The following is a 13,963-nucleotide window of genomic DNA, read 5'->3' as shown; positions in this document are numbered from 1 at the left end:
CACCAAGCCAAAGCTCACACTAATAGTTAGGGTAATAAATGTATAGAAATGATCCATTTGGATTGCTACTTTAAAATAAACAGTGGAAGTAGGACAAGAGCACACGGGATTCAAACTAGTAAAGATATGACAAGGATGATAAACCAGGTTTCGCTTCAGGTAAAGACTGATCAGCACTTGGAATGAACTTCCAGATAAAGTGGTGCGGGGAAGGTGCCTGGGATCATTTAATGAACAAACAGAGGCAGCAATGGGGGAGCATTGGGCTATGTTGAATTAAGATGGATGGAATGGCCTTCCTCATCTTTAAGCATCTTTTGGTTTCTGAAAAAAGAGACAATCAGGTGTGGTTTACTGGGAGAGGTTTGAAAGGTACAGTGCAAAGGTCAAGTGAGCATCTCAAAACCAAGGGGGCTGGTGGAAAATCATAACATCTTATTCATAATAATTCTTAGATGTAACTTGCCCATTAAATGAAATGTCATGGAACATTAGGAATCATGACAATGGGATTTTTATCCCACTGGTATTCCTGTAGGAGGATATTATACTCCTCAGTTAGATCCATGAAGAATTTTATTTCCCAAGTGCTTAACTTCTGGATTTTCTTCCCTTGCCCATTCTGTGTGGGATTCTCCTCCAGTGCTAACACCAGGCAGGTTATCCTATTGGCTGCTCATGTGCTCATGGCAGGGGTTTGACTGTTTAGTCCCATGTTGTTGATTTTATCCTTTGGAGTGCCCTAATGTGCATATATAATTATGACCCTTCTAAGGAGCAGGTAAATGCTACAAACCAACCAGTGCATTGTGGGGGAAATCGCCAACTTCATCTCTGCATGCATTCTGGAGCTGTCTGCAGTTCCACACTGAAACTCCCTTCTGACTGTTGGTTATATTGCTCGTCATGTCTGAAACAAAATCCTGACATTCGTTAGCAAATTGCTCTGTGCATTTACCACAGATCAAAGGCCGTGTTTATCGTGGTATTTGTACTGCTGAAAGATAACCTATTTTTTCAGTCATCAATCTAATATTACACAGAAGTTAACAAATAGGCAGTCAGATATCAGTGTACTGCTACTGACAGGAGAGTTCCAATAGCCTGAGGGACAGTGTCAACACAGAGAACAGAGAGGTTGGAGTATTTCTACTTTATTTGTGCTTTTCTATTGAGAATGGTCAAAAAACTGAGAGGGATGAAGAAGGAATATGTTATAGAAAAACAAAATGGAAGAGGAGGCTCTTCTGAATTTTGTGATGAGGCAGATTAGGTGGGAGGAGAGGGTACATGGAACTTTACTCTATATGTGACTTATGTTGTACCTGAGGTGAGAGAGCTTGGCTGGACAGTTTTGGGAAGCTTTACCTTCTATCTCATTCTTGCTACTCTGACAGCACCTTCCAAACCCGTGACCTTTACCACCACCAACGTCAAGGGCAGTAGATATGTGGGAAAACCATCGGCAACTCATATGCCATTCCGACATGGAACTCTGAAATTGTTCCTTCATTATCACTGGTTTAAAGTCCTAGAGCTCCCTTCCTAAAAGCACAGCGGATGTGCTTACACCCAAGGACTGGAGCCATTCAAGAAGGTAGCTCACCACAACCTTCTCCACGGTAAGTAGAGATGGGTTAAAAAAAACACTGGCCCGGATCAGTGAGGCCCACATCCTATGAATGAATTAAAAAGACTGGAAATGCTTAAACCAGGAATACTTTTACGGGATTAGGTGCCTGAACTGGAACTGCATACTTTTCATTGCTTGATACTTCAGAGTTTGAAGAACCTAAGGTTCAAAATAGTGAATCAATTATATGTTTGGGCCATGGGAGAAAGACGCGACGGGAATTCTCCTCATACAATTTCAATGCTCGAAGAGTAATCCAGCCCCACATTTTGGATTAGCCTCTCTGTGGGATGATCTTGTCTAACTCCATATTTTTTAAAAACAAAAACAGATGTTCAGGACAGTCATATTTCAGTTGATCTGAAATGGGACTTTGAACCTACCCACTGATTGTCCACTCTTTGCTTCACAGGGCTCGTGGTCCAGATGCGATGATTCTGGTGGATGGGCAACCACGGTTGAAAGGGGAAATGAGTATCTCTCAGATGTTAAACATCGCCACACAGATTGCATCTGGTATGGTGTACCTGGCCTCACAACACTTTGTTCACAGGGATCTGGCCACTCGCAACTGTCTGGTTGGAGGAAATGTGCAGGTTAAAATTGGAGATTTTGGAATGTCGAGAGATGTCTACAGTACAGATTATTACAGGGTATGTTCCTCATTGACAATGGATTAATTCAGTAGAGCTAGTACCTGTAAGAATTAAAGACGAGTGCAGCATTCATTGTTATTCCATAGGTTATTTCTATATTTTACAGGATTGACCACCACAGCTTTGACTTCCCATTGCACCACAACCTCCAGATTTCCTCTCCTTATTCAGCACAAATATCACTATAGTTGGAGGTTCCTCATTAAGTGTGAGTTATTATAAACAACACCATCCGGTTTATCTTCCATTGTCACTGATGCTCTGAATGAAGAGTGCCCCAGCTCCTGTTGACTTCATTCCCACTAAAACACAACCAACATTCCTGAACTGACACTGAAGACGCTGAATCTAAAGGAACAACTGCTTCAAGTGGTTGTCAATTTGAGCGCTTTTTATTTAGTTTCGTGTTAAAATTGATGCGTCAACTGTTGCTGCCCAGTCTCACTTAGCAGTCTTAACAGGAACCAAGATAACTATGAATGATATATCAATAGGGTATCACTTGACAACTGTCTCCCTAAAATTAAATGATAGCTCATGATTGAAGCTCATGAGTATTAGTTTCACAGATGCATGAAAGATGTATTCATTGAAACAAATCAACTGTAGTGAATCCTAGGGTTCGCCTTGTGCTTGTTGCTGTAAAATCAATTAGAGGGTATTTGATACTAACTGGGACCAAGTATATTTCACAATTGTAAATTACCACGGGAAGATTTAATTATTCCAGGATTTATTAGACACTGCAGCCCACGGTCTCACAAAACAAAGACCGGTTGCTACAGTCACGGGCCAAATTGAACAGAAATGAATCGTGTTTGAATCTTCTGGGTCCCTTGGGTTCCCAAGTGTTCATTTCTTCAGAGTTTTATCTTGTTTATTCTTTAAATAATTTTAAACTCTGTGATATATTTTAAGAACTCCGCAGTGTGAAGTCAGGAAGGAATTGACACTTTGAGAACGAGGTGATGCATGTTCGTTCACACCAGCTACTAACAGCCTTTTTTCATTCTGTTGTGGGATGTGGGCATTGCTGGCCAGACCAGCATTTATTGCTTGTTCCTAAGTTGCCCCTTGAGAAGGTGTTAGTGAGCTGCCTTCTTGAACCGCCGCAGTCCACATGTTGTAGGTTTCCCCACAATGCTGTCAGGGAGGGAATTCCAGGATTTTAACCTAATGATAGTGAAACAACGGAGATATATTTCCAAGTCAGGATGTTGAGTGACTTGGAGAGGATCTTTCAGATGGTGGTGTCCCTATGTATGTGTTATCCTTGTCTTTCTAGATGGTAATGGTTGTGGGTTTGGAATCTGCTGTCTAAGGATCTTTGGTGAATTTCTGCAGTGCCTCTTGTAGATAGTGCACACTGCTGCTACTGACCGTTGGTGGTGGAGGGAGTGGATTGCTTAATTCAGTGCCCACTAAGACCTTGGATATTCGTACAACATTGTACTGTACAACATTGGTGTACAGTAAGGATAAAGTCACCATAGTCTCAGAGGACCATGGGGCTACTTTCTTACGAGAGAGAGACACATGGTAAGGGTTTAACCTGAGGATGAGCATGTCTCAGGCAAAGTGGAGAAGGTAGGACCTTCATGGAACCTGAACTGTACAACACCACCCAAAATCTTTTTGTAGTCCTCCTGAAACTGATGGTCCAGTGACATGAGGATAAAATTATTGTGAATACCATTGTCCAGCACTTTTTCATAATGTATCTTCATGCAATCTTTTTCTCTCCCCTTTGGCAAATACTGGGGAAGTGATATAAATACTAATAGGCTGATTAACAAGTCCTGATTGGGATTTGAACCCAGGGCTTCTGGCCCAAAAGTAGGGACACTACCACTGTATCACAACGCTAAAGAAGTCTAATACACATCGATTTTATGTGGGCAGTGCACTTTCCCCTTGTGACCCAGAATTCAGCCCAAGTCTACACAAAAGGAAATCAAACTATGTTCCCAACAGGGTGCTGATCTATCACATAAAACATCCCTTTATTGGATAGTAATTTGTACGTTCCCTTAGGGAGGCCTAAGGATATAAGAGAAAGTGGGACCATGTTGAGGGAGGAGGGGACCTTGTTATTGAGGGCCAGCACCACCGTCGGGACATAATATTTTTCTCAATCTTGCCAATGTCTAATTTATATTTTATTAAACATCGGCCAGTAATCCTTCCTGCCATGCTGATTGAGAGGGTTGTAAGACCCTCAGTCTGAAGAGATTAGTGAAAGACTCAGACGAGTTCAGAGATTGCTGTACTGTCGATTACCAATTCAGAGACACAAATCCCATCAATATCACTTACTGTTCCCATGATGAAGCTGTTAGTCTGCTTCACATGTGACTGATGTAAATGCTTCAGGCATTGAGAATAAGAGAAAGGAGACTGCTCTTCACTAAATTGTGTACATTCGGATTTGTGAAGCATCACTTAGGGTTACTGCAACACTCGGACCTCTCTTCTATTCCGACTGATAGTAACCTTGATTAAACGATCACATGCAACCTAATTTTCTCAAATTTAACAATGTTTTTCTGTAATCAGTTGTGTTTGCACATCCTGCGAACTGATTAATGACATTGATATCAGAAGCAAAAGAATTACTTGCAAATTACCACCTGTCACTTGGTCAACAATTGCAGCTGGGTTTCTTTTCCATGTGAATGGTAGTCCTCACATCAAATCTGTTTCCATCTCCCTCCACTACCCAATAAGCTCATTAGTTTCTCACGTGTTGCTGTGATTTGTGCTTGACTAACTAACTCCAGTAGTAAATTCTACAGCCTCATACACAGTGGAGATGTGCAAGGTACGTTTTTTTTAACATACAGGGTGGCAGGTGTCTAGAACGTGCTGCGAATAGAGGTGGTCGAAGCAGATAACAATAGCAAAATTTAAGAGGCATTTAGACAGACATATGAACAGGCAGGGAACAGAGGGATATGGATCACATGCAGGGAGATTCCCTCCCCAAAAGCATTGTGGGTCAACCGATAGCACATGGACTGTAGCACTTCAAGAAGGCCATTCACCACCACCTTCTCTAGTGACAGGCAATATATGTTGGCCATCGATGCCCATGTCCCACAAGTGAATAGAGGGAAAAAAATGGGATTAGTTTAGAATGGCATCATGGTGGGCCAAAGTACCTGTTCGTGGGCTGTTACGTTAGGTAAAATCTTACATTTATGTCTTTGTCCTGTCAATTACTTGAAACTGTCTCTTCCTATTGATATTTTTCTGTATGCCTTCAGAAGTTTAAGCAAATGTTCCAAAGAGTTTCTATTTTCTCCTTTTTTTGAATCCCAGAACATGCTGTTGCCTCCAAACTGTCTTGTCATTTTCTTGTAAAATTCCTTCCCTGTCCAGCATCTACCAACATGATTTCCAAGCTGCTCATTGCATAGAATCTGCCTTGACCTAACCATGGGTTACATGCTGAGCAATTATGGTGCTTTGTCAGGCTGTGGGATAAACAGAAATGTGTTCACCCAGGGCTGTGGCCATTAGAATTTGGAAGAATGAGAAGGGATGTGATTGAAACGTATAAAACTCTAACACAGCTGGGCAGACTACATGTAGGGAGGATGTTTTCTCTGGACTGGGGAGTCCAGAACCAGGGTCACAGTCTAAGGATAAGGGGTGGGTCACTTAGGGCTGAGATGAGGAAACATTTTTTCACTCAGAGGGTAGTTAACCTTTGGAATTCACTGCCACAGAAGGAGATTGAGTCACAGCATATAAGGAAGAAAGAGATTGATAAATTTTTAGATATTGTTGCCAGTCAAACCAAACCCCTCAAAACATGTCAAGGAGATAGCCCCAGCCCTAACTTTTACCTTATTGAAAGGCAAGTATGAAGTGCTGTGTTCCAGATGTGATTTGATTGGTCAGACTATTAGGCTTTAAGCAAATGCACTTCATTTTTACACCACAATTAAAATACAAACAGAAAAAGAATTGGCATAACTTTATCAAAATACTTTACAAAATAATATAATATTTAAGTACTACTCCTCAACTGTACTAATATAGAAGCAACATCCCATAAACACACCCCTAGCAAAGGCAAATTCAGCAAAACGGATTTCTTGAACTTGCAATCTCCTCCAGTCCAGGAGAAGGAACCCCGACAAATGAATCAAGCAGCAGAGAGGGAACTCGAGCTTTTGCAGCAGTGGAGATAGAGCTGTATCTAGCAGCTTCAACTCCAAAACCCTTACTTCAACAACTGAAAGTAAAACTAAAACATTGGATCTGTCTGTGCCTGGCTCCACCCACTCAAGCTTCTTTTCTTAAAAAAAAGTGCTATTTACTCTACTTTCCATGGAATAGACACCTCGGCATCATGTTTACAACCTCTTCAAGAGAAACAGGACAGAACAAATCCCTCTTAAAGGCACAACTTGTCATAATATTAAAGGCATCAAAGGATATAGAGAGAAAGCAGGACTGTGACACTAAGACAAAGGATCGGCCATGATTATATTGAATGGTGGAGCAGGTTTGTTGGGCTGAATGGGCTCCTCTTGCTCCTAGTTTCTGTGTTTCTCTGTTACATTCTCTGTGATGCTTGATTTCAGTAACTTTACGATGCACCAATGTCTGAGCTACACAGCTCCAGGACATTCCCAGAGAAGGTGGCACTGGACTAACACTCTGGTGGCGTGACTGCAAATTCCAACCAAGACAACCAGTAGAATTTACATTTAATTAATAAATCTGAAACATAAAGATAGTCTAACTAATGGTAACCATGTTCATTTTCAGTAACTGTTGCAAAACAAATGGAAATTAAATTTGCTGGAGAAACTCAGCAGGTTTAGCAGCATCTGTGGAGAGAGAAACAGAGGTAACGTTTCGAGGTCCAGTGATCCCGTTTCAGAACTATTCGTATCTAGGAAAAAGTAGTATATACGCCGAAGGCAGGGGGTGGATCGGGGTTGTGAAGAGGTAAGCAAAAAGGTGGAGATAAAGCCCAGGAAGAAAGGCAGTTAGGTAAACAAAGGGATAGATAATGGTAAGCCAGAGAGAAAGAAAAGCTGATAATGTTGACCATAAGTAGCTGGAAACGTTGGCCTGTTGACTCCCAAAGCTGTTCATGGTGCATCTTTTCATCTGTGTTCACGTACAGAATTGGTGTCTCATGCACATCCCTAGCCAGACACTAGAAGATGTTGTTTTAAGACAGTCACTTGTCAGTTGGATTCATTCGTTACTGGGCCAAAGGAGTTGTTCATTTTCTGAACACAAGGGTGATCTTCACAAACAATGCATTACAGGCAACAGACTTCAAAATCCAGTGAGTGTTGGGGTGTGTGAATTGGAAAAAAAAGTTATTATTAATATGAGTGAGGGGCGGTGCAAGCTGACTGTAACCACACAGTAGTTACCATGAGTAACAGGTGACAACCTACATCCAGCTGTATAAATCTTCAATTAAATGAATGTGCTGTTCCAACAAATGCTGAGTTACCTAAACAGTAACATCTGCAAGTGGCTTAATAACAGTCATTGCGCTCATTAGAGTGACACATCGGCACATACAGAGATGAAGAGAGATAGGCATATAGGTGAAGTGAGACATAGAGAAAAGTCAGAGAGAGATTAAAGATCTCTATCTTTCAAATTGACACAGATTTCTATCAGACACTGCACACACAGGATATTTCATTAGGTACCTTCAGTCTACTTTCTATAGTGGGGCACTAAAGGCAGGACAACAAAGCAGGGGAGAGGCAGTGAAAGGAGGCAGGCTGAAGTAAGAGAAGTCAGAAGAAAAGGAAGGGTGGAAGAATGAGAAGTAAATTGCATTGGGAAGTACATGAACTCATTTCTTTTGGCTGGAACAGAGATGCAATTAATTAAGGAACAATTGTTTCTTTGACTTTGGAATGGGGTATCATTTCTAACCTGAGAATTAGTTCAATTCTTTGAGCAAGAAAACAGAACAAATTGCTGAACCTGTCCTACTGATCTGTGTTAATGACTCAGATGAAGAGAGCTTGCGAAAACAAAGGTCACTCACTTAATCTGTCTCTATCTCTTTGCAGCCTTTGTGTCATATTGACAGTTAATAAGGTGGGAGATGGGTTATAACATGAGCAAGTGTGAAGCGCTTCACCTCGATAATAACAAAAGAAAAATGGAATATTTTTCAAGAGGCCTGAAATTTCCAAAGTATTTGGGTGTATTCATAGAAGGAGCAGGGTACAGCAAGCAATTAGAAAGTTGAATAGCTATTGCCCTTCACTGCAATGAGATTGGAGTACAAGAATAAACAGGTCTTGCTACATTGCGAAAGGATTTTGAATACTATATGTAGTTTTTGGTCTCCATGATCTAAGGAAGAATATATATTTTTAAAAATCAACCTTTTCAGACATGTTATGATACACCTCCAGAACAGGTTGGGACTCAAACCTGAGCCTTCTGCTTCAACGATACAGACACTACCACTATGCCACAAGACCCTTAGTAAGGGAAAACACTTGTGACCCAGAGGCAACTTAACAAACTTTGAGCAGATCAGTCGCTGGGGGTGACAGGTTCATCCTGTGATGTCCTGATTTGAGCCTGTATTCCCTGGAGCTAAGAAGAATGAGAAGTGATCTCATTGACACAGAGAAGGTTCTGAAGGGACTTGACTGGCTCAAAACTGAGAGATTGTTTCCCCCTGTCTGGGATTATTGTACGCTCAAAGTTGAAAGCTTGGACTGAGCCCACCACATACTTTCTAGTTAGAGTTTTCTTTCAAACCAACACACACAATTAAAATAAACTAATTTCTTCATAATCTACCTGTTTAGATACGTTATCATACATGTCTGGGCAGCTGGGACTTGAACCCAGACCTTCTGACTCAGGGATAGAGACACTACCACTGTGCCACAAGAGCCTAATCTTCTTTAGATATATTTGAATACAAATAACTGATCAGTTCACTACACTTGTTTGCCTTCTTACTCTTTAGCTCTTTATGCTTTAAGCTTTCTTGTCACATGTACTCAAATTCGGGAGCACAATCAAAACTCCTAGGAATGTGGATGTTACTGTCTGGGCAGGCATTTATTTTTCACCCCTAATTGCCCAGAGGGAAGTTAAGAGTCAGGAGGGGAATCATTGCTCTGGGTCTGGAGTCCTGGCCAAACCAGGAAAGGATGGCAAATTTCCTTCCATAAAGGACATTGGTGAACCATGTAGGTTTTTATGATCGTCATTATACCTACTTTTATTCCAGATTTTTTATTATGTTTAAATTGAGCTATCTGCCACGGTAGGATTCAAGCCCATATCCCCAGAGCATTGCCTGCAGTTCTGGGTTTCCTTATCCAGTGGCATTACCACCAGGCCACTGCCTCCCCAGCATCTTATTAACATGAAAATACTAATGGGGAGTCAAAAATACAGAAGCACAGTGTTCAGCACAGGGGCCAACCATTTAGGAGGAGAAATGCCTAGCCTCCAAAGGTTGTGAATCCTTGGAATTCTCTACCACAGAATATTGTGACTGTTGTGGAGAGATCACTGAACAGATATAGGGAGTGAGCCGGAAGGTAGAGTTGAGGTACAAGATTAGCTGTGATCATGTAAAATGGTGGAGAAGGCTTGAAATACCAAATCATCTAGCCTTGCTCCTAGTCCTTATGATATTATCATTTTACTTGTCATGTTTAGCTTTGTATGTTTGTGCACAACTGAATCTATGTATGTATATTTCTGGGTGTCTATGCTTTTGTGTTTTAATTTCATACTAATGTAGCCAATGTTTTCAAGTCTTTACCAACTGGGAAAATCTACATGTATCACTTTAGAGGATAACGTGACATTTGCCCAATGTGGCTGAGATCAAGATCCATAAAATTACTTTCCACCAAGCTTTTACATTTCACAGCTTTCCATCCATCTGTTAGTTTATACTGTGCCACATTTTTACAATTGTGTTATATTGTGACAAGGTACAACATAATGTAACTAGCATTCCTGTCACTATTTTGTAACTGAGTCATTCACGGAGTTCAATGATTGTCTGTATTCCAGGTGGGTGGTCACACCATGCTTCCAATTCGCTGGATGCCTCCTGAGAGTATAATGTATCGCAAGTTCACTACTGAGAGTGACGTCTGGAGCTTCGGAGTGATCCTGTGGGAGATCTTCACCTACGGCAAACAGCCCTGGTTCCAGCTCTCAAATAACGAGGTAAGAGGCTCAAAGCATCACTCCCGGATATCTACTGTGGTATTGGGAGGAATTGGGGGAGAGAAAGACCAGCATTGCTACAAAGAACATGGGGCTTAGAGACACAGAGCCACTGGGAGCAGAAGATTGTCAAACTCACTCCGCATTCTCTCAGGCTGTTAATTCTGCATTGGTCAGTTAGCTTTACTGAAGTGATGCATTAGTTTGAGTGGCCAAGTACAGATTACATTGAATAACCAATATTCTCCTTTTCAATGATCAACACAAGACTCTGCCTTTTTATGATGTTATGACAATTCATGGAAGACATGCACCATTCCACTTCAGTGAAGTCATTTTCCAGTAGAACTGCTACTGTACAACCTTCGTATATTTCTTTGGACTAAAATGAATCTGTAATTCATCCTTTTTATAATCCTTTGTTGAATCTCTCTCCTTTGAGTGTAACTTGCTATCATCCAATCAATCCATGCTGAACATCAATAATCACAGCCGTCCCCTGAGATTCACCACCGTTAGGCCGCATTATTTCCTACTGTATTCCCAATTAAATATCCATCCTTATTTTTGCTAACACTTCGCACCTTGGTATAATATATCTTATTTTTATTCTTTCACTTGATCATTTTTTTTTATTCTTTCATCATTGGCTCAGCCAGTATTTATTGCCGATCCCTAACTGCCGTTGACAAGGTATGGGTGACCAGCATTCTTGAACTGCTGAAGCCCATATGGTCTGGGTACCACCCACAGTGCTGTTAGGGAAGGATTTCTTGAATTTTGACTCTGCACCAGTAAGGGAAAAGTGATATATTTCCATGTTGGGATGGTATTTGACTTTGAGACAAACTTGCAGGTGATGGTGTCTCTGGTGCCTCTGCTGCCCTTGTCCTTCTAGATAGTAGAGATTGAGAGTTTGGAAGTAGTCCTGCGAGTAACCTTGTCTTGGAAAACTGGGGACAGTTCTGCACTGAAGGGTACAAATATCATTGTTGATTGTCAGAAAAATCCGTCTGGTTCACTAATGTCGTTTAGGGAAGGAAATCTGCCATTCTCACCTAGTCTGGCCTACATGTGACTCCAGACTCACAGCGATGTGGTTGACTCTTAACTGCCCTCTGGGCAATTAGGGATGGGTGATAAATGCTGCCTAGCCAGCGATGCCCTCAGCCCATGAATGAATAAAAAAAATCATGCAAAGTACCTTGTGCCATTTAATTTCCAAGTATGCTATTGTGTCCATCAAAATTTTCCCTCACTCCTGTCTTTGCTCCCTAAAGTCCAAGCAAGGTACTTTTGAGCCTAGCTGGTGAACCAATGTTGTGGTTATCCATTACCAAATCTGCCTGACCTAGACCTTATGGATTACTGGGCATCAATTTCTATCTGTCAGAACCAACTACTTAGAGTCATAAAGTCATAGAGCTGTACAGCATGGAAACAGACCCTTCAGTCAAAGTCATCCATGCTGACCAGATATCCTAAATAAATCTAGTCCCATTTGCTAACATTTGACTCATATCCCTCTCAAACCCTTCCTATTCATGTACCCATCTAGATACCTTTTAAATGTTGTAATTGTACCAGCCTCCACCACTTTCTCTGGCAGATCATTCCATACACACGCCACCCTCTGCATGAAAAAGTTGCCCCTTAGGTCCCTTTTAAATCTTTCCCCTCTCACCTTAAACCTATGCCCTCTAGCTTTGGACTCTGCAACCCTAGGGAAAAGACCTTGGCTATTTACCCCATCTATGCCCCTCATTACTTCTTAAATTATTCTTAAAAACAAAAATGCCCTTTTCTCTTTATTAATAAAAACCCCCCTCAGTGGGGGAAGTGACTCAATCATGATGATGAGACCATCCATTCACCCATTTTAAACGTGAGAAGAGAAAGATTTAAAAAAAGGCATGAGGGACTGTTTTTCACACAGAGAGTGGTTCGCTGTGGAATAAACTTCCAGAGAAAATGATAGATATGGGTACAGTTACAATGTTTAAATGACATTGAGATAAATACAGAATAAAAAGTGTCTGAATTGATATGGGCCAAGCACAGGCAGGTGGGACTAGTTTAGTTTGGGATTATGGTCAGCATGGACTATTTGGAATGAAGGGTCTGTTTCCGTGCTGTGTGACTTTATTCAGATGCCTCAAACTTCCTGTCCTAGCAAGTCTTATGCTTGTCACCAATTCTTTCATCCCTTTTAGACAATGTATCACATTGAACCAGACACTGTGTAATTTCAGCATCTTCTGGAACCTCAAACTGAGGTTCTTGCTGTCCCCAAGGGGACAATTTTCATCCCTGTAATGTTGCTGATTCATATTCCTACTTTAACTCACCTTAATGTGTGTCTCTGTTACTTCCAGACTCAATTATCCCACTGTCCTCCTGCCCAACCTCCCATGTTTTCCCCTCATTAACCTCTGCTACTGGCTTTCCCTCTTGCATAAAATCCCACTTATCCATTACACTTGACTTTGCTGAAGCTCCTAAAATTGTCTGTCTTAAAAACAAGCTAACAAGAGTCCATTCCTACATTGCAGACACTCTATAAATGCAGGTTGTTGTTGTCGTTATCCCGCTTGAACCTGACTTTGGTGGCACAGACTCTGATCGTCTCCTAACAATCTCTGTGCCACATCCTCCTGGGGCACAGGTGCCCTCCTGGGATTCACTGTCTTCCCAGCTAGTTGTACTCAGGAGCAAGTGATCGCAACTGAATGCCGCACTAGTTGCAATGTAAATAATTAAACTAATTAGCTCCATATATAATATGAGAGGAAGGGATTAACCACTTTGTTCGTAAAGCTGGGAAGATTTCATTTACTTTATTGTCGCTTAATTTCTTCTGTTTTAATGTTCACTCAGTTCCCGATACATCCACACACACATCCTGCCTGGTAATTAAATGCACTCTGCAGGCTGTGGAGCGAGTGGTGTATTTGAGTCTATGATGAGCCAGATGAGTTTTTCTATTTGTTTGCATAATACTGTTTAGCAAAACAGTGTTCTCACGTTGTGGAGAGATGTAACTGCCCTCTGCCATGGAGCTGTTTCAATGGGAGATTTTATCTGTGTCATTCTCTCATAATTACCAAGCCATGATGGGAACTCAGCTTAGTCAATTAGACACACAGTGACTTGCATTGTCACATCCAGGCAGGAAATTCAAGTAAAAATTCACTTCCTGAAATATACAGATTAGGTAGCTGTGAAGAAAAAGATGATTCATTCTCTGAATGATTTAAACCCCTTGACTCTCATTATTCCCTCACAAGCCGGTATTAGCTGGTCTCTCGTTGGTGATATTAACACCTGAAATACTGGCCATTTCCCCACTCAGTGATATTAACCCCTCAAACACCCATCATTTCCCCACTCAGTGATATTAACCCCTCAAACACCCTTCATTACCCCACTCAGTGATATTAACCCCTCAAACACTCATCATTAC

At 41.3% G+C, this 13,963-nt stretch overlaps 1 protein-coding gene across 1 annotated transcript in view; it reads left to right on the top strand.

Moving 5' to 3' along the window:
* The window catches only part of ntrk3a (neurotrophic tyrosine kinase, receptor, type 3a), a 659,663-nt gene that overhangs the window by 639,264 nt on the left and 6,436 nt on the right, over positions 1–13,963 (top strand). Inside the window, exons 15-16 of the mRNA XM_048615740.1 lie at positions 2,046–2,286; positions 10,342–10,500. Coding sequence (XP_048471697.1) covers positions 2,046–2,286; positions 10,342–10,500 — 400 coding nt within the window. The remainder of the gene's footprint in view (positions 1–2,045; positions 2,287–10,341; positions 10,501–13,963) is intronic.

This window comes from Rhincodon typus, chromosome 33 (assembly GCF_021869965.1).
Source record: "Rhincodon typus isolate 14 chromosome 33, sRhiTyp1.1, whole genome shotgun sequence".
NCBI classification, from domain to species: Eukaryota; Metazoa; Chordata; class Chondrichthyes; order Orectolobiformes; family Rhincodontidae; genus Rhincodon; species Rhincodon typus.
The sequence above is the reverse complement of the archived record's forward strand: the minus strand, read 5'-3'. Positions and strand labels throughout refer to the sequence as shown.